Source organism: Caenorhabditis elegans, chromosome X (assembly GCF_000002985.6).
Source record: "Caenorhabditis elegans chromosome X".
Classification (NCBI taxonomy): Eukaryota; Metazoa; Nematoda; class Chromadorea; order Rhabditida; family Rhabditidae; genus Caenorhabditis; species Caenorhabditis elegans.
In genome coordinates this window covers 12,141,308-12,155,180 of record NC_003284.9, presented here as the reverse complement: position 1 = coordinate 12,155,180, position 13,873 = coordinate 12,141,308, and the positions used below count along the sequence as shown (strand labels likewise).

General features: G+C 35.8%; 5 protein-coding genes and 3 non-coding genes across 8 annotated transcripts; 3 read left to right on the top strand and 5 right to left on the bottom strand.

Annotated features, from left to right (window-relative positions):
• Positions 1 to 1,075: 1,075 nt before the first annotated feature.
• On the top strand, positions 1,076 to 3,822 carry mfsd-11 (UNC93-like protein MFSD11; the record flags this gene model as incomplete). The annotated part of the gene is made up of 7 exons (NM_077632.3): positions 1,076 to 1,377; positions 1,719 to 1,788; positions 1,835 to 2,007; positions 2,393 to 2,603; positions 3,012 to 3,113; positions 3,161 to 3,468; positions 3,586 to 3,822. The coding sequence occupies exons 1-7, from the start codon at positions 1,102 to 1,104 to the stop codon at positions 3,820 to 3,822; spliced, it is 1,377 nt and encodes a 458-aa protein (NP_510033.2). The 5' UTR covers positions 1,076 to 1,101.
• znf-474 (C2HC/C3H-type domain-containing protein) lies at positions 3,704 to 5,257 on the bottom strand. Its single transcript, NM_001368530.5, has 5 exons — positions 5,099 to 5,257; positions 4,948 to 5,041; positions 4,435 to 4,542; positions 4,287 to 4,381; positions 3,704 to 4,237 (listed from the first exon to the last, which is right to left on the bottom strand). The coding sequence occupies exons 1-5, from the start codon at positions 5,099 to 5,101 to the stop codon at positions 4,142 to 4,144; spliced, it is 396 nt and encodes a 131-aa protein (NP_001355371.1). The 5' UTR covers positions 5,102 to 5,257; the 3' UTR covers positions 3,704 to 4,141.
• A 1,152-nt stretch (positions 5,258 to 6,409) lies between these two features.
• pycr-1 (Pyrroline-5-carboxylate reductase) lies at positions 6,410 to 8,349 on the bottom strand. Its single transcript, NM_001361821.4, has 6 exons — positions 8,270 to 8,349; positions 7,658 to 7,908; positions 7,396 to 7,608; positions 7,132 to 7,344; positions 6,935 to 7,026; positions 6,410 to 6,561 (listed from the first exon to the last, which is right to left on the bottom strand). The coding sequence occupies exons 1-6, from the start codon at positions 8,334 to 8,336 to the stop codon at positions 6,516 to 6,518; spliced, it is 882 nt and encodes a 293-aa protein (NP_001348640.1). The 5' UTR covers positions 8,337 to 8,349; the 3' UTR covers positions 6,410 to 6,515.
• Positions 8,350 to 9,178: 829 nt separating this feature from the next.
• M153.5 (ShKT domain-containing protein) lies at positions 9,179 to 11,188 on the bottom strand. The gene is made up of 5 exons (NM_001129695.2): positions 10,995 to 11,188; positions 10,327 to 10,504; positions 10,152 to 10,280; positions 9,666 to 9,895; positions 9,179 to 9,332 (listed from the first exon to the last, which is right to left on the bottom strand). Exons 1-5 carry the CDS (start codon positions 11,065 to 11,067, stop codon positions 9,241 to 9,243), a joined length of 702 nt encoding a protein of 233 aa, NP_001123167.1. The 5' UTR covers positions 11,068 to 11,188; the 3' UTR covers positions 9,179 to 9,240.
• Positions 11,189 to 11,355: 167 nt separating this feature from the next.
• On the bottom strand, positions 11,356 to 12,312 carry M153.3 (ShKT domain-containing protein). The gene is made up of 4 exons (NM_077630.6): positions 12,229 to 12,312; positions 11,963 to 12,175; positions 11,708 to 11,915; positions 11,356 to 11,657 (listed from the first exon to the last, which is right to left on the bottom strand). Exons 1-4 carry the CDS (start codon positions 12,260 to 12,262, stop codon positions 11,582 to 11,584), a joined length of 531 nt encoding a protein of 176 aa, NP_510031.2. The 5' UTR covers positions 12,263 to 12,312; the 3' UTR covers positions 11,356 to 11,581.
• An 8-nt stretch (positions 12,313 to 12,320) lies between these two features.
• M153.6 lies at positions 12,321 to 12,463 on the top strand. The gene has a single exon (NR_072234.1). It is a non-coding gene; the product is annotated as an Unclassified non-coding RNA M153.6 (non-coding RNA).
• Positions 12,464 to 12,593: 130 nt separating this feature from the next.
• On the top strand, positions 12,594 to 12,755 carry M153.8. Its single transcript, NR_072232.1, has one exon. It is a non-coding gene; the product is annotated as an Unclassified non-coding RNA M153.8 (non-coding RNA).
• M153.7 lies at positions 12,625 to 12,755 on the bottom strand. Its single transcript, NR_072233.1, has one exon. It is a non-coding gene; the product is annotated as an Unclassified non-coding RNA M153.7 (non-coding RNA).
• Positions 12,756 to 13,873: the final 1,118 nt, after the last annotated feature.

Here is a 13,873-nt window from a genome sequence, read left to right as displayed (position 1 = left end):
ATTCAGAAGTTTCCATAATTCTCATAGTAAATAATTTTATCAATTTCTAATGAAAATTTCCAACAGTTCAGGATAATGTTTACACTACTCAAAATTGCATTTCAAACAATTTATTTTATTTCAAAGAGCAACACTCAAAAGTGCTTAAAAATAATTCTTGAATTGCAATAGATATATTAGTCGTAACAGTTCGCCTGATTTTTGGTATATTTTATCAAATCTTATGAATCTAAAAGTTTTTTATTTAAAAAAAAACATGTAGACCTAATCATTTCACAGCCATGATGATTATGAACGCTGAATTCGTTTCAAAATAATTTACCCAGAACAAGTTCTAATTATATGACTATTTTCTTAGTCCCTACCTGCAAAAAAAAAACTAGAAGCTCTATAACAATGTTTGACCCACCTTCCCTTACCACTCACTAGCCTATAATGTCTTTCGTATGGGTCAGAACAAAATTGATAAGATAACATTACGCCCATCGCACTCAAATTGGTCTTTCCAACTTGGCCAATGATAAAAGTGTGCTCTGCCAACACTTGACCATCAAACATGGATTAAGCAATGTTGACTGTTTTTCGTGTCATCTAATCGTCACAACAAACACATTGTTCCTGCATGAGGAAATTCAAATCAATCAAACGTGAAAGTTACAACTCTATTTCTTGTTTCCTGAAGGTCTCCAATGTTGTTCGTCCCCTCAAATACCTACATTTTACCTGTTCCCGTTCACCTTCCATATTCACGTCTTCTTATCTACTTGAAATATCTTTTTAGAATAGTGTGACGACCCCCTGTCAAAGAGACAACATGAATTATGCGCACCTTCCGCCCCGCTTTCCAACCGAACTTTTGTCCATTTTTCTTAATAATCCGATTTTGGTCATTATTAATGCCTTTGTTTTACTGTCTGGCAGTCATAATGCCCATATAATTGCAACAGTTTTTCTTATCACCACATGCCTAACTACTCGACTTCCACATAGTCCACCTCGCCTTTTTTTGATTTTCACTCTGTAAAACAAACTCAAACTATATTCAATTTTACTGACTCCTTGTAATTTTCCCTCCACAACAATTCATATTCAGGCCAAGCCATGCCTCTGCTTGATAACCCAACGCTAAATGTCATCCAGCTCGGGTTCGGATTTTTTGCGACATTTTTTGCGTTCAACTCACAAGGATTTATTGAAGAGGCAGTCATTGATAGTGCAGCGGATAGTGGAAGCATAAACAAACATGCCGGGTACTACAGCTTGGCAATTATCTACGCCGTTTTTACGGTTGCCAATTTTGCCGCCGCGCCGATTGTGGATATTTTGACTCCAAAATGGGCTATGGTGTTTGGATCATGTTGCTATACAATTTTCCAGGTGTGAAACAAGGAAAGATAAAATTGATTCGATTAGATGCCTACATCAATGTTCAATTTAAGTAGCATTATAGTATTTAATTTATTAATTTGGAAAAAAAATTATAAAAACAAAACATAAGTTTTCTTCCAAAATTTATCCTACACCAATACCGTGTATCAATATAAGTTGAAATGTTACAAATGTACGATGTTAAGATAAATACATTCGAATAAGTTTGACGTTTTTTAAACACTTCCACCCAACTTCACAAGTTTATGATGTTCAAAAACATACTGTATCGTTGCACAACAGTCCCTCACTACTACTGAATCTACTTTAATTTTTTAAATCATTTCCAGGTTGGGTTCCTATTCCTCAATGAATGGTATCTCTATGCCAGCAGTGCACTTCTTGGATTTGGAGCATCTAGTATGACCTTTTCATTTGTCTTCTTTACTAAAACATAATTTTTCAGTTATTTGGACTGGGCAAGGATCATACTTGTCTCAAAATTGCACCAAGGAAACAACAAGTCGAAATAGCTCAATGCTATGGGCAATGTCTGAAAGTTCACTTTTGGGTGGTGGTATTTTTCTATTCATTGTTTTCACTGTGCAGGGAGCTCAAGATCAGATACCTTCTTCTACGGTTAGTCATCAAATTAAAAAATTGAGTCAAAACCTGCTATAAAAATTGACTCAAAACCTTCAATTTCTTTCTAAATTTTTAAACAAATCATTAAAATTTAAAAAAAAAGTTAGTAAGATTTTGGGTAGAACATTTTATTATTATTTTTAAGTTCGATATAACTTGGAGAAAACCTAAAGTTGGCCAAAGTTAGGCGGAAAACTAGGATGGGGAAAACTTGGGTAAGACATTGTTAAGTTGTTATAAATAAAAAGTTACCGTTTGAAAGTTTTAATTCTGGTGGTTACTTAATTGAAATAGTCTTCGTTTACATTTGAATGTTCTTGAAACTCAGATGCTCAATATTTAGTGCAATCCGTGTTTGATAAAATGAAAAACTTTTCAGATCAACATTCTCTACTCCGTTTTCACTGTTTTGTCCCTCATTTCTACTGTGATCTTTGCATTGCTCCGTGCTCCGTCTTACCCTGCGGTAGTCGATCGAAAAAATTATGGAAAGTTGGTTGCTTCAACCTTCAAGTTGATGTTAACCAAGAAAATGATCCTTCTCGCATTTGTTTTTGCGTACACCGGAATTGAGCAATCTTTTTGGACAGGTGAGAATGGAATAGAAGCTGAGAACATTTAAAGTGACGTTTAGGTTCGTAGTAGATCTTTTGAATTAAGAAAACGTTCGAGAAGTTTTCATATAAAATTTTGAGTGAATGAGAAACGACTTGATTATTTCTGTAATTTTTACTGTCCTCCAAAATTCCATAGCAATTTTGTAACGCTTCGTAATTCTTGCCAAAAGTTAGCACATCAAAATTTGAACCTTGCTTGGCTGAAAGTCTTATGTCTGTTGCAAATTCAACAATTACTTCAAAACTTAAAATTTGAAAAAAGGTCAAACTATGTATTGAAAAATAAGAAAATGTATAATATAATTTCCTTGTTACGAATCCCATTTAAATATAAAAATCCAACATATGTTTTTCTTTCACTTGAGAACTTTCTTGTTATAGCAATCTACCCAACTTGCATTTCATTTACCAAACAGCTGGGTAATAACACGAACGCTCTTTTGGCTCTTAACGCAATTTGTACTGGGTTTGGACAAATCGCAGGTATTTTTTTACAACCACAAAAATTTTACAAAACAACCATTTTTCAGCTGGAGTATTCTTTGGTCTACTTGGTGACAAATCCAGAAAAATTGGCCGTGATGCCATCATTCTCTGTGGTACAATTGTTCATCTTGTGGTTTATGCCTTGTGCTATATTAATTTCCCTCAAGATTCATCTCTAAAGAAAACTGACGAAATGGGAGGACTTATTCAGCCAAATTTGGCAATCGCTTTGATTGCCGGAGGCCTTTTGGGATTTGGCGATGCAATTTGGAACACTCAAATTTACTCTTTCTTGTGTGATACCTTTTCCAAACAAAGTGCTCAAGCGTTTTCCCTCTTCAAATTGTATCAGGTTCGTTACTCTGAAACGGGAGAATGGCAAAAACAAACAAATTTTCCCGAATTCTATGGAAATGAGCTCAATTCTATTCACAAACCAATTTACTATACCTAAACCTTCCTCGTTCAGTCTGCTCTATCGTGTGCCGCATTTTTCTATGCACCCGTGCTCCAGCTCTACTGGCATTTGGTCATTCTTGTGGTCACATCGTTGTTTGCAGCCTGTTGTTTCTTTTATGTAGAGAGAATTTCAAGGGAAACAAGTTCAATTAGAGATTCATACAGTTTCACAGATGACAAAATGGCTAAACTACGCGGAGATGTTCAGTACAATATAAATAGTAATGAGATACAAAATAGTGAGTAAAGCAAGCAAAAGGGAAATGATCAGGGAAATGTTTAAAAAAAAATTAGTGCTCCAAAGGTGATTATAAAGAAATAGAACGCTGAGAATCAAGAAGTGTACGTATATTAAACTAAATTTGTGAATCAGTCTGAAAAGTATTTAGTTTGACTACGTTTTTTAAAAGTGGAACAGAGCACGACAGTTGTTAAAAACATTTCGAAGATTTTCTCAAATGTTTTCGAAATGCGACAAATTAATATTATTATTTTTCAGATGTGACAATTACTTCTAGAAAAACAACTGATCCTGATGATGTTGTGAAATTTTGATAAATGGTAGGTTAACGTTTTGATTGACTTTTTGATCTACTCCTTCCCACGCTTTTGGCAGGTTTGTCAGCTGTACAACTCCTCTGATGAACTGACAAGCGATCTTCCTGAATCACAATAAAATTTCTTTTAGAAAAATTAACAAGTCTGACTTACATTGAACTTTCTGCCACAATGTTCGCACTCAACCATTAATCCTTGCGCATTCTTCCACAGCACCTCATTAGTAGCCTCCGCATCTAAGCGCCCATCTAAAAGATCAGCGTTCGCAGGAATATCTAATTGCAGTGTAATAATAACGTACCATCTCCAATAACTGCCTCAGGTTTCACTGGAGCAGCTCGTCGCTTCGACTTGGGTAGCTTCTCGTTCTCAGCGTGCCACTTCTTCAGACATTGCGGTTCGTGTATTGCTATAAATATGTATGTTTTCAAATTGGTATGTCATATTATGAGGTGGTTAAGTAGAGTCAGTTTGAAGCTTAGCATCTTTAAAGTTAGAAAAAATGTATACCAAGTTATGTTTTTCGAGTATAAGACTTTCATTAATTTTTTATTTCAAATTAATCGCATTGCACCGTTGTTCTTTTCAATGTCACATGATATTTTAATTTATTTAAAATTCCGTGAGGAATGAGAGGAATCCACTGTTTTTAATTTCTTTGTAATATCAATTTCAAGCTTTTCTCATATTTTCTGACTGACTCTACAACAGCTATAATTATATTTTTCTATTATTCTTCGTTTGTTCCAATTAATTTTATTATTGACGCATATGTTATATTTCCGAAACAATAAATATCTTATGAAGTACCCACCAATGCTTTTCGAACCGAATTGTCGTCCACAAATGAAACAGAATACCGTAGGAGCCGACTTGGTAGCTCTAGGAGGTCCAGGAGTAAAATTGTTCTGAAATCTTTGCATTGATCTTTTCAAGAAATGCTGAGAAAAATGAAAATGTCTCACCATGCCTAATATATTTCCAGCTCAATAAAGCGACAGAAATGCGAACCGGAAATCGTGAAACACACGCAATTCCATAGAAATGTGCTCTCAAGGCTCCGGATAAAGGCTCCCGCTTATGGACACTTGCTTTGCCGCAACCACCAGCCGGGCGGGGCACACAGCAATGAGAAAGTTTTTCGAATGCATGGGAAAATGGGGGAAAACCTCCTCACGCCCCTCCTTCCTCCTCAGCTTTCAAGCATCTATATGCCTGGTTAGAAGAAAGCGACGTGTCGATGCAAGGAGGAGCACATGATTGTTTGTTGCTAGCACATCACCGTGGCGACACTCTGATGGCTGAAGCAGCCTAGATTTCTCGCGCACAGGAAATTAATTGGAGAAGAGAAAGAAATAATGCACCTGGAATATGAAACGCAGCTGCTTTTGAGGGGAAAAAATAATGAAATGTATTGTTGTAATTGTTTTGAAAAACTCTTGAATAGTGAATTAGTCACCGTAAAATGTTGTTCTGTTAAAGAATAACAGTTTTATAGTGTCGAAAAATGCGGATACGACGAGAAAATTTCAAACTTTGTTTAATTTTCTGCATTGAAAAAAATTACATAAATTTCCACAAAACATTTGCAATAAAAAAATCATACTTGCTCCTTGTGATTTCAGTAAGTGAAAGAACTCAAAAAGGCGCAGATTTTTGTGAAATTTTAAATGTGGAGTTTTTTCAATCGGAATTATCAGTGATAGTTTTGCCATTAATCAATTTAAATTTCTAGTTTGTTTTTTTTTTGCGAAATATTCGAATTGAAAAAAGTTTATGTGAGTTTATGTGATCTTATGGGCAAATTTTTCACACTGACTCTGAAATTGTACCAATTCCAAGTGCAAGTCATATCACAAAATTTGTTTAAACCATATTAGGAAGATTCATACAATTTTTAATGATTTTTTTAGAAGTCAGAATAAGACCAGAAGTTAAATACAACAACATTAGCTTCAAAATTGTGATTAAAAACACTTTTAGAGAGCTATAAAAAGCTTCTTGATTCTGTCCAATATCTGAGAGACGCTAGATTATACCGTAACAACAACTTTCTTGGCCTTGTAAAAACAAGTTATTTAATTTAATTACATACGAAAAAAAAAAAATAAATGCAAAAATTGAACCGTCCGGTGTCTAAAACTTAAAATTTTTTGACAGGGAAATTTGTAAATTTTCTGCACAACTTTATTGCATGCGCTGTAGTCAGTATAAATAGTTTTTTTCACGCTTGTAAAACTTTTAAAAAATGTTCTTGTAATATTATTCAAATTTTTTTTGATTGGTTATTTTATTAGAGACAATATGCCTAAATGAAATACGTATTTCCAGATATTTCAAATCCGAAATTAAAATAAATGAAATAAAATTTGTGCGAATTTATCATGTCCTTTGTTGTTGTGCACTTTCCATCATTTTTTCCGTTTCTCTGAAATTTAGCTATATGAAATTCCAGCTTTCACCTCCTTAGCTTTAACGAAAGTAAACAAAAGGTAAAAAGGAGAGACCACAAAAATTATTCTAACTTAGAACTAAATCTGCTAAATTGTGTATTAATACATGTGTTAACCATATTAAAATCTGAGTTTACTTTTGGTCTATTTCCGGATTACATGCAGACACCTGTTTTAGGAGCAAGGGGAACATATTGGGAAGGCACGTTTTTTGCGTAACAAAGGATAGGTGGGCGGGAGGACAGGAAAATAAATTAAAGAGCGGTCAAGAGAATGAGAAAGAGATAGATAAATAAAATTGGACAAAATTAGAGAACAACGATGAATGTGTAAGTCTCTTATATTCACATCTCGGTATTTCGGAAGTCTCTTGGCAACGCCTTGTCTCCAGTAGCCCTTGACCGGTTTGTAGCCGCCTCGACAGCATCCATAAGAACACCCTGTAACGTGATCACATTTTTATCAGGCCAAGTGACCCTATTCTAATCATGTACTATGCTCATTGAAACTAAAGCATCATCTCTCTATCGCATCACGGTATGTACCTTGAGCCCTCCACTCTCCAATTTGTGCATTCCATATACTGATGAACCTGCAGGACTTTGAACGTCATCCTTCAACTGAGCTGGATGAATACCAGTTTCTAGAACCATCTTTGCGGCTCCAAGTAAAGTATAAGCCGCAAGCTTCAGAGCAAGGTCACGTGGAAGTCCAACTTTAACACCGCCGTCAGCAAGCCCTTCGATCACAGCGAACATCTACAAAAAGATTATTACATTTTTGAAATTTCAAAGTTTTATTGTACTTACATAACTTGGTCCAGAGCCGGAGAGTCCTGTTACTGGGTCGATATGAATTTCTGGAACCTCCACTGCAAAACCAACAGTGCTCAAGAGTTTCTCTACAGTTTCGGCGTCGCCATCACGACAAGCAGATCCCATGGCGAACGCTGATGCACCGGCGCGAACAACTGATGGGGTATTTGGCATGACACGTACCACTCGAGATTTCGTTGGGAGAAGCTAGAAATTTCAATATCACCGAGTAATCTATTCAATTAAGTAAGCCTACCGATTCAATATTTCTTATAGTGATTCCAAGTGCAATAGAAACTACCAAATGTTCTTTGCTAAGGGCTGGAGCGATTTCAGAAGCAACTTTGCTCACGTGCACTGGCTTGACGGCAAGAAACACAACATCACTTTTTTGCACAACTTCAGCATTATCATGAGTAGTGTTCAACCCTAGTGCCTTGCATTGGTCAAGGAACACTTCATCGCGTTTTGGCGAACTGGCAATAATGTTGTCTGCTGTGATTCTGCCTGCAATTTTGCGAGGTGTTAGTTTGGAATTGGTTATGCATGGCATAATTAATTTTTAACAAATTTTAATTTTGAACTTTTAATTGTACTCAGTAGTTGACAGTAATATTAACAGAACTCATAAACATTTGACTTGCTAGATCTAACAAAATCTGTAATTTAATCTGTACTTAGCTTTAATTGGACTGTTTGCTGTTACCAATACCAGTTCCTAGAAAAAATTACTTCTACGTGCTTTATGAAGCAACTTTATTATAGACTAGGTTTCGAGTTTTAGTATACTTTCAGGCTTTGGATTTATAAAAACAGTTCCCAAGATTAGCAATTGAAATCAATAATTTCTGAAACCAATAATGTTTACCTGAGTTGATGAGGCCTCTGGCAAGAGCCTGAGCCATTTTTCCAGCTCCAATAAATCCGATCTTCATTTTCAGTGTGTATCTGAAAGCTTAGTTTGTCAAAAAAAAAGTCGACATTTTGAGAAAAATCTAAACAAGAAAGAAGTAAGAGTGCTTAATAGTGACCGCTGACCACCGATTCCTGACAACACGAACAAGTTATCAATACTATGCAAACACATGAAGTAAGGACGAGAGAGGGAGAGAGAGAAAGGGGCCAAAACACTGCGCTTGATAACAAAACCGTGATACTGATAACTGATAATAATCAAGTGTCCATATTCACTCGTTTTTGGTCATGTATACTTTGAAATTGAAAAGCTTAATAAAACTGTTAAGTAAACTGTTAATTAAGGATTCAAAAAATACAAAAAAAAACAGTTTTCAGCAAGAAAGTTAACAGAAAACATGACGAAATTGGAAAAGGAAGAGATATTGGGGAGATCTAGTTGATAAAATGACATTTTAATAGCCGATTTTAGGCAGCAGACGCGTTGCAATGTTACGCAAAATGGTGAAAAAGGAAGCAAAGCTTGTGTGGAAAAAACACGTAAGACAGAACAAAGGGCAGGTTCTAGAATCGATTGGGAAAAGTGAACAGAATTCTTTGAATCCTGTGATATCCTTATATAGCATTAATCTTATCAAATATACAAAAGAAAATGAAAAGAGATACGATATAACCTCTAACCCCTCTCTCCCTTGTTTTCAGATTTATTATCGTATTGCCACGTCATCATCATCACCACACGGAGAGAGCGCACTGTTGTTATCGGTTTTTGGTAGTGCTCACCGATGCATTTTTCTGTTCGCTTGCATTGTTTCCCCATTTTATATTGATCATTTTTAAAATGTTTTTTTTTCTATTCATAAATTTTAAAACAACTTTATAAATTCTGAGTATCGTAACATGTATTAAAATAGATTTATATAATTACATAAAATCCTCGTAATTGTGATCTTCAACAACGAAGTAATCGGTGTCTTTTGGCCTTTTCCATATTAGTCGGGCAAGTGGGTCGAATTCTGGAAATTTCTGTACAATTTTTGGAAGGTCATATTAACATGCAATATTTTCTTTTAAAAATCATTGTATTTCATTTTTCATAGGCAGTTTGATTAGCTACATATTCAGTCATCCACCGGCCAATTCTCAACGTTTCTAAAATAATTTAAAAATTTTATTCATCTTCGCTCGAGTATTATTTTTCGATGCAGTCACAAAAAAAGCTTCCAAGACGTCATTTGACTAACTAAACCTGTATTAAATTGTGAGTCATTTTTCTGTTCGCGTGAAACTTTGAGCAATTTTTGGAAAATGTATAATGCTATTTTTTATTAATATATATCTCCACTCACCTTTCTTAGCCGGATTGTATCGCTTTTTCATTTCAACATCCGTCCTGGCAAAATATGTTTTAATATCACATCGTGGTGTGCTTGTTGCCAGTCGATAGTCATATTTAACAACAGTCATTTGCATTGTTGCTGAACAATATCCACATGTATTTCGACACTCTCGGAATGCCGACGGAAAAGCACCACAACCACCAATTGTGCTGAAACTTGCGTCTTGCCAATAGTTCTCTCTGAAGCAATTGTAGTGTAGTGGAGGTTTTATAATTTTTTTCTGATTTAATTGTGTTATACAAAATGGAATTTGCTTAGCAAAAATACAAAGGTATCAATAACTTTATGCTCAAGTCTTATTTATAATTTTTCAAGTTTTCTAGTGTCATTCCTCAAGATTCATATTTTTGCCGGTCTCGAAAATGTTTTAAAGTTGGTTATAAATATGTGTCTGTTTTAATCTCTTTTTTTCCCTAAATTTCCAGTGAATCTCACCTGTTTGCCATTTTTTGGCACCAGTCTCCTCCTCGTCTATCTATGCATGTAGCTTTCATTGGATCCTCCAAATGTCTCCTCACTACCAAATTGTACTTTTCACTGCTCAAAGAGCTTCTTCTGTCAAAGCTGAAAGCTTTTCTTAATCAGTTTTCCTTTTTTGTTTTCTACCTACCACGAAGAGCAACACTGAATAAGTGCGAAATCGGGATCATTCGCACATCGTTTAGCAAATTTTGCCGGTGTGTTCAGTCTCATCCTTCCACAAGTAAGTGTTGTTAGTCTATCCACACAACATGGTGTTCGGCCACTGATATCGTGGGGTTGGTTGAAATTAAAATTTGGAGTATATCCTGAAATTTAAGTGCAATTGTAATAATGAGTTAGTGGAGGTTGATCTTTTTAAGTACTTCCAAAAATTCCACTTTGTTGCTTTTTGGCTCATTTTGATAATTATGATAATTAATCGCACAAGGTGCTCATGTTTCCTAATTTGAAATAGAAGTTGAAGCACAACAACATTTTGTTGGAAATTTAGAACTTTCCAGAACATTCTTTTTATTCACTTCAAAGCATCTGAAGCCTTGGTAGATTTTACCAATTTCAGGGGTAAGTTTCTTTGAGCTGGTTCGTACTACATCTCAGAAACGAGCATAACTTGAGTCCAGTCTATTGAATATGTTTCGTCGTGATTTGTGCTTTGCCACAAAAGTGCAAACAAAAATATTAATAACAACAATTTTTAATCGGAAGAAAAAAGTCTTGCACAAATAATTTTTCTTTTCCTCACTATTTTTTCTACGAAAACATATAATGAATGGCACAAAAATGCAATTGACTCACCGGCTTGCGCAACAGCAGATAAAAGTGAGACGCTCGTTGTGCAGACAATGAAAAATCGCACGGAAAACAGCATGTGGAAAAACTACTGTTGTTCCCATTAACCGACAATAAAGATCGGGGGTAAACTACGGCCAGCCTTGACGTTATGTTAAAATCAAAAGTCTAGGAGAAGCTAGTGGAGAGAAGGACTGTTTGAAAAGGTGTGAACACCCGTTTCGGTAGTACATGTTTGTGTAGGGGGTTCTGTATTACATGACGAAGATTGTAAATATAAGAATGCTCGCGTTGCACGGCCTATATCTGGGCTCCCAAGAGTAAGCGCCAAGAGGGTCATTGAGCCAAGAGTGACAAAAAAGAACCATTAAGTCAATAGGATTTATTTGTGATAATCTTCAAATACTGTTCGGAAATTCAAATACTTGGGGTCGGGAGACAAGGACAAAGAAGGACAAAGGGTCATGACACATAACTCGAAAATGGAGGTAAAACCAGATATGTACTCTCAAGCTGTAGTACAGAAAAATATTGAAAGTTCAATAAATATAAATATCAGTTAATTTAAATTATAATGTATTATTAGTCGTCGATTAGAAAAGTCGTTCGCATGCTTTCGGATTCTTGGCTAAATTCGAGTCGTATCTCACTGTTGCTGTTTTGTTCACTCTGAAATTTTTCATTATGTGCATATTGTTTTAATATTAAAAAAAACGTACGATGCGCAGAATCCACATGTTTTTCTGCAAACTCTGAATGCAAACACAGAGTGTTGGCAGGTCAGTGATTTTCTTCCCCACATCCCTGATCTGGTAACGAAGGCTTCACAGAATTGAGTTCCGTGACGATCGAAACAGTTTTGTGGATGATGGCGGAGGAGGAGTTCTTCGACGTCGTGTTGGTAAAGATCAGCAGGCACTGGGATAGCTGAAACCATTGTAGTACTGCTGACAGTTCAGCAAATTGTAACTTACTGTCGCTGGTGAACATGTCCATATTGAAATGACAAGAATGACAGCATTGAATGAAAGAGAAATCAGGGTTGGTTCTACACTGTTTAGTGAACTTCTCGTGATCTCGGTTGTACAAGGATTTGCACACATTTGGCATCAAAGTGTCCATGCAACATGGGGTTTTTGTGGCTTTATAGGCAATCATTTGCATCGTCATCTCAGTGGAGACTAATGCTGAATTTTTTGTCGATTAGTTTCAATGTTCTCAGTTAATTGATAAATCTTACCAATTAGCGCTGTGATCAATATGATCTTGTGCATTTTTCTAATATTTTAGAAAGACGGTGAAAAAAAAAGAGTGTAAATTTGATACGTGAAACCACGGTACTCATGCTTTTATACTTCTGCCAATTGTCCACTTGGCCCAACCGGTCCGGTTTTTGCACAATATTCCGGGAGCCCGGCCCGCCTACTTCCACGGAAGTGCCAAGTGTCCAACCCGTACTAATCATATTGTATTTTTCCCCCTCATCCAACGGTCTGCGTCTCCGTCGACGCTTCCTCAATGTCGTTATGAATTATGAACATCCATCGGGTAGTGCGGAAGAAAAGAAACAAATAATACAAGGAGAGACCGTAAGAAAGTTGCTTGTTTTCATTTTGCTCTCCTTGCGGAAGTCGGGCCCCCGAGACGATTGCCCTTCAAACCCCCTGTACAATGTTTGCCGCCCGCCTGTTGTGCTCTCGACACGGTTTAACGCGAGCTTTCCGACCACGCTTGACAACTTTTTGGCGGCAAACGGATTGGATGCGCGGGTTTGGTTTTGACAAGCAATTACAAACATGAAGCATGAAAAGTGTGAGCTGAGATTTGTATTGCTCACGAGAAAAACACAAAGGAAAGTGTAGGTGATAACAGAAATTTCACAGATATATTGGCCAGAATACGATCGTTTGTAAGACATTCAAAAAAGTAAAATCTTCAATTTTTAACATTCGATTTATTAGCGTGGGTAAAAAATTTCGACTTTTTTCGTTTTGTAAAGTTTTTTTGTGGTGCTGTCGTTTCCAATCATATATACTACAATTTAAAAAAAAGTACAAGCTATGACACGCTTGTTGTGGGATCAGGGGTGCGCGTCAATTTCCGAAATTCCCGATTGCCGGAAATTTTCAAAACCGACAATTGCGGGGATTACCGATCGCCGAAAATCGAAATTGTCGGAAAAATAAATTTGATACTTCTTGTAGATTTATGAGCCTGAACATAGGATTGACCGTTTTCTTTTTGAAAATGATTAACCGAATACTAAAAACAAGGTGAAATTTTTTCAATTTCCAAAATGTAATTAGGTTTTAAAACTACCTAACATTTCCGGCAACTGCCAAAATTGCCGATTTCCAAAAATTTCCAAAACCGGCAATTGCCGAAATTGCCGAAATTGCCGAAGTTGCCAATTACTGAAATTTTTCGATTGCCGCGCACTCCTGTTTAGGACCCATATTCAACTGTTATATTTTGCCTTACACTTAAAAATTGAACTTTTTGAAGTTTTTTTTTCGATATTTCCAGGTTCACAGAAAAATATGATGTCTCACAAAAAATGTTTGCCTAATCTTTAGTTCTCGGCAACTTTATATGCTTATGACCGAAAATACACAAAAGTTTCATTAAAGAAAATGTTGGCTTAATTATTGTAAAATTTAACTTCTTGCATTGTTTTTACTAACTCTGTATTCTATCAATTCTTAATAAGTTTTTTTTTTTTAATTTTATAATTTATTTTTGCATCCTTTTTCTCAACTCATGCCACCTTTACTTTTAACAATTCCGTTTTCGCGTATTCGAAACGATTCTCATGTTTCTTCTTATCAGTTCCAATTTGTTTCACATTACGCAACATTCTCACGAATCACTAGTAACACTTTTAA

What these genes read in the sequence shown, in the direction of transcription:
- znf-474 (NM_001368530.5), bottom strand. An exon ending in ATTCGGTTCGAAAAGCATTG is followed by an intron (nt 4,543 to 4,947) that starts GTGGGTACTTCA and finishes ACATATTTATAG; the next exon opens with CAATACACGAACCGCAATGT. An exon ending in ATTGTGGCAGAAAGTTCAAT is followed by an intron (nt 4,238 to 4,286) that starts GTAAGTCAGACT and finishes ATTGTGATTCAG; the next exon opens with GAAGATCGCTTGTCAGTTCA.
- M153.3 (NM_077630.6), bottom strand. Translation starts at nt 12,262, where the DNA reads ATGCACAAGATCATATTGATCACAGCGCTAATTG. An exon ending in ATTGATCACAGCGCTAATTG is followed by an intron (nt 12,176 to 12,228) that starts GTAAGATTTATC and finishes CAAAAAATTCAG; the next exon opens with CATTAGTCTCCACTGAGATG. An exon ending in GGACATGTTCACCAGCGACA is followed by an intron (nt 11,916 to 11,962) that starts GTAAGTTACAAT and finishes CAATGGTTTCAG; the next exon opens with CTATCCCAGTGCCTGCTGAT.
- M153.5 (NM_001129695.2), bottom strand. Translation starts at nt 11,067, where the DNA reads ATGCTGTTTTCCGTGCGATTTTTCATTGTCTGCACAACGAGCGTCTCA. An exon ending in ATTCAGTGTTGCTCTTCGTG is followed by an intron (nt 10,281 to 10,326) that starts GTAGGTAGAAAA and finishes AAAAGCTTTCAG; the next exon opens with CTTTGACAGAAGAAGCTCTT. An exon ending in TGCCAAAAAATGGCAAACAG is followed by an intron (nt 9,896 to 10,151) that starts GTGAGATTCACT and finishes CAATTGCTTCAG; the next exon opens with AGAGAACTATTGGCAAGACG.
- pycr-1 (NM_001361821.4), bottom strand. Translation starts at nt 8,336, where the DNA reads ATGAAGATCGGATTTATTGGAGCTGGAAAAATGGCTCAGGCTCTTGCC. An exon ending in TGGAGAGTGGAGGGCTCAAG is followed by an intron (nt 7,027 to 7,131) that starts GTACATACCGTG and finishes ATCACGTTACAG; the next exon opens with GGTGTTCTTATGGATGCTGT. An exon ending in GACTTCCGAAATACCGAGAT is followed by an intron (nt 6,562 to 6,934) that starts GTGAATATAAGA and finishes GCTAAATTTCAG; the next exon opens with AGAAACGGAAAAAATGATGG.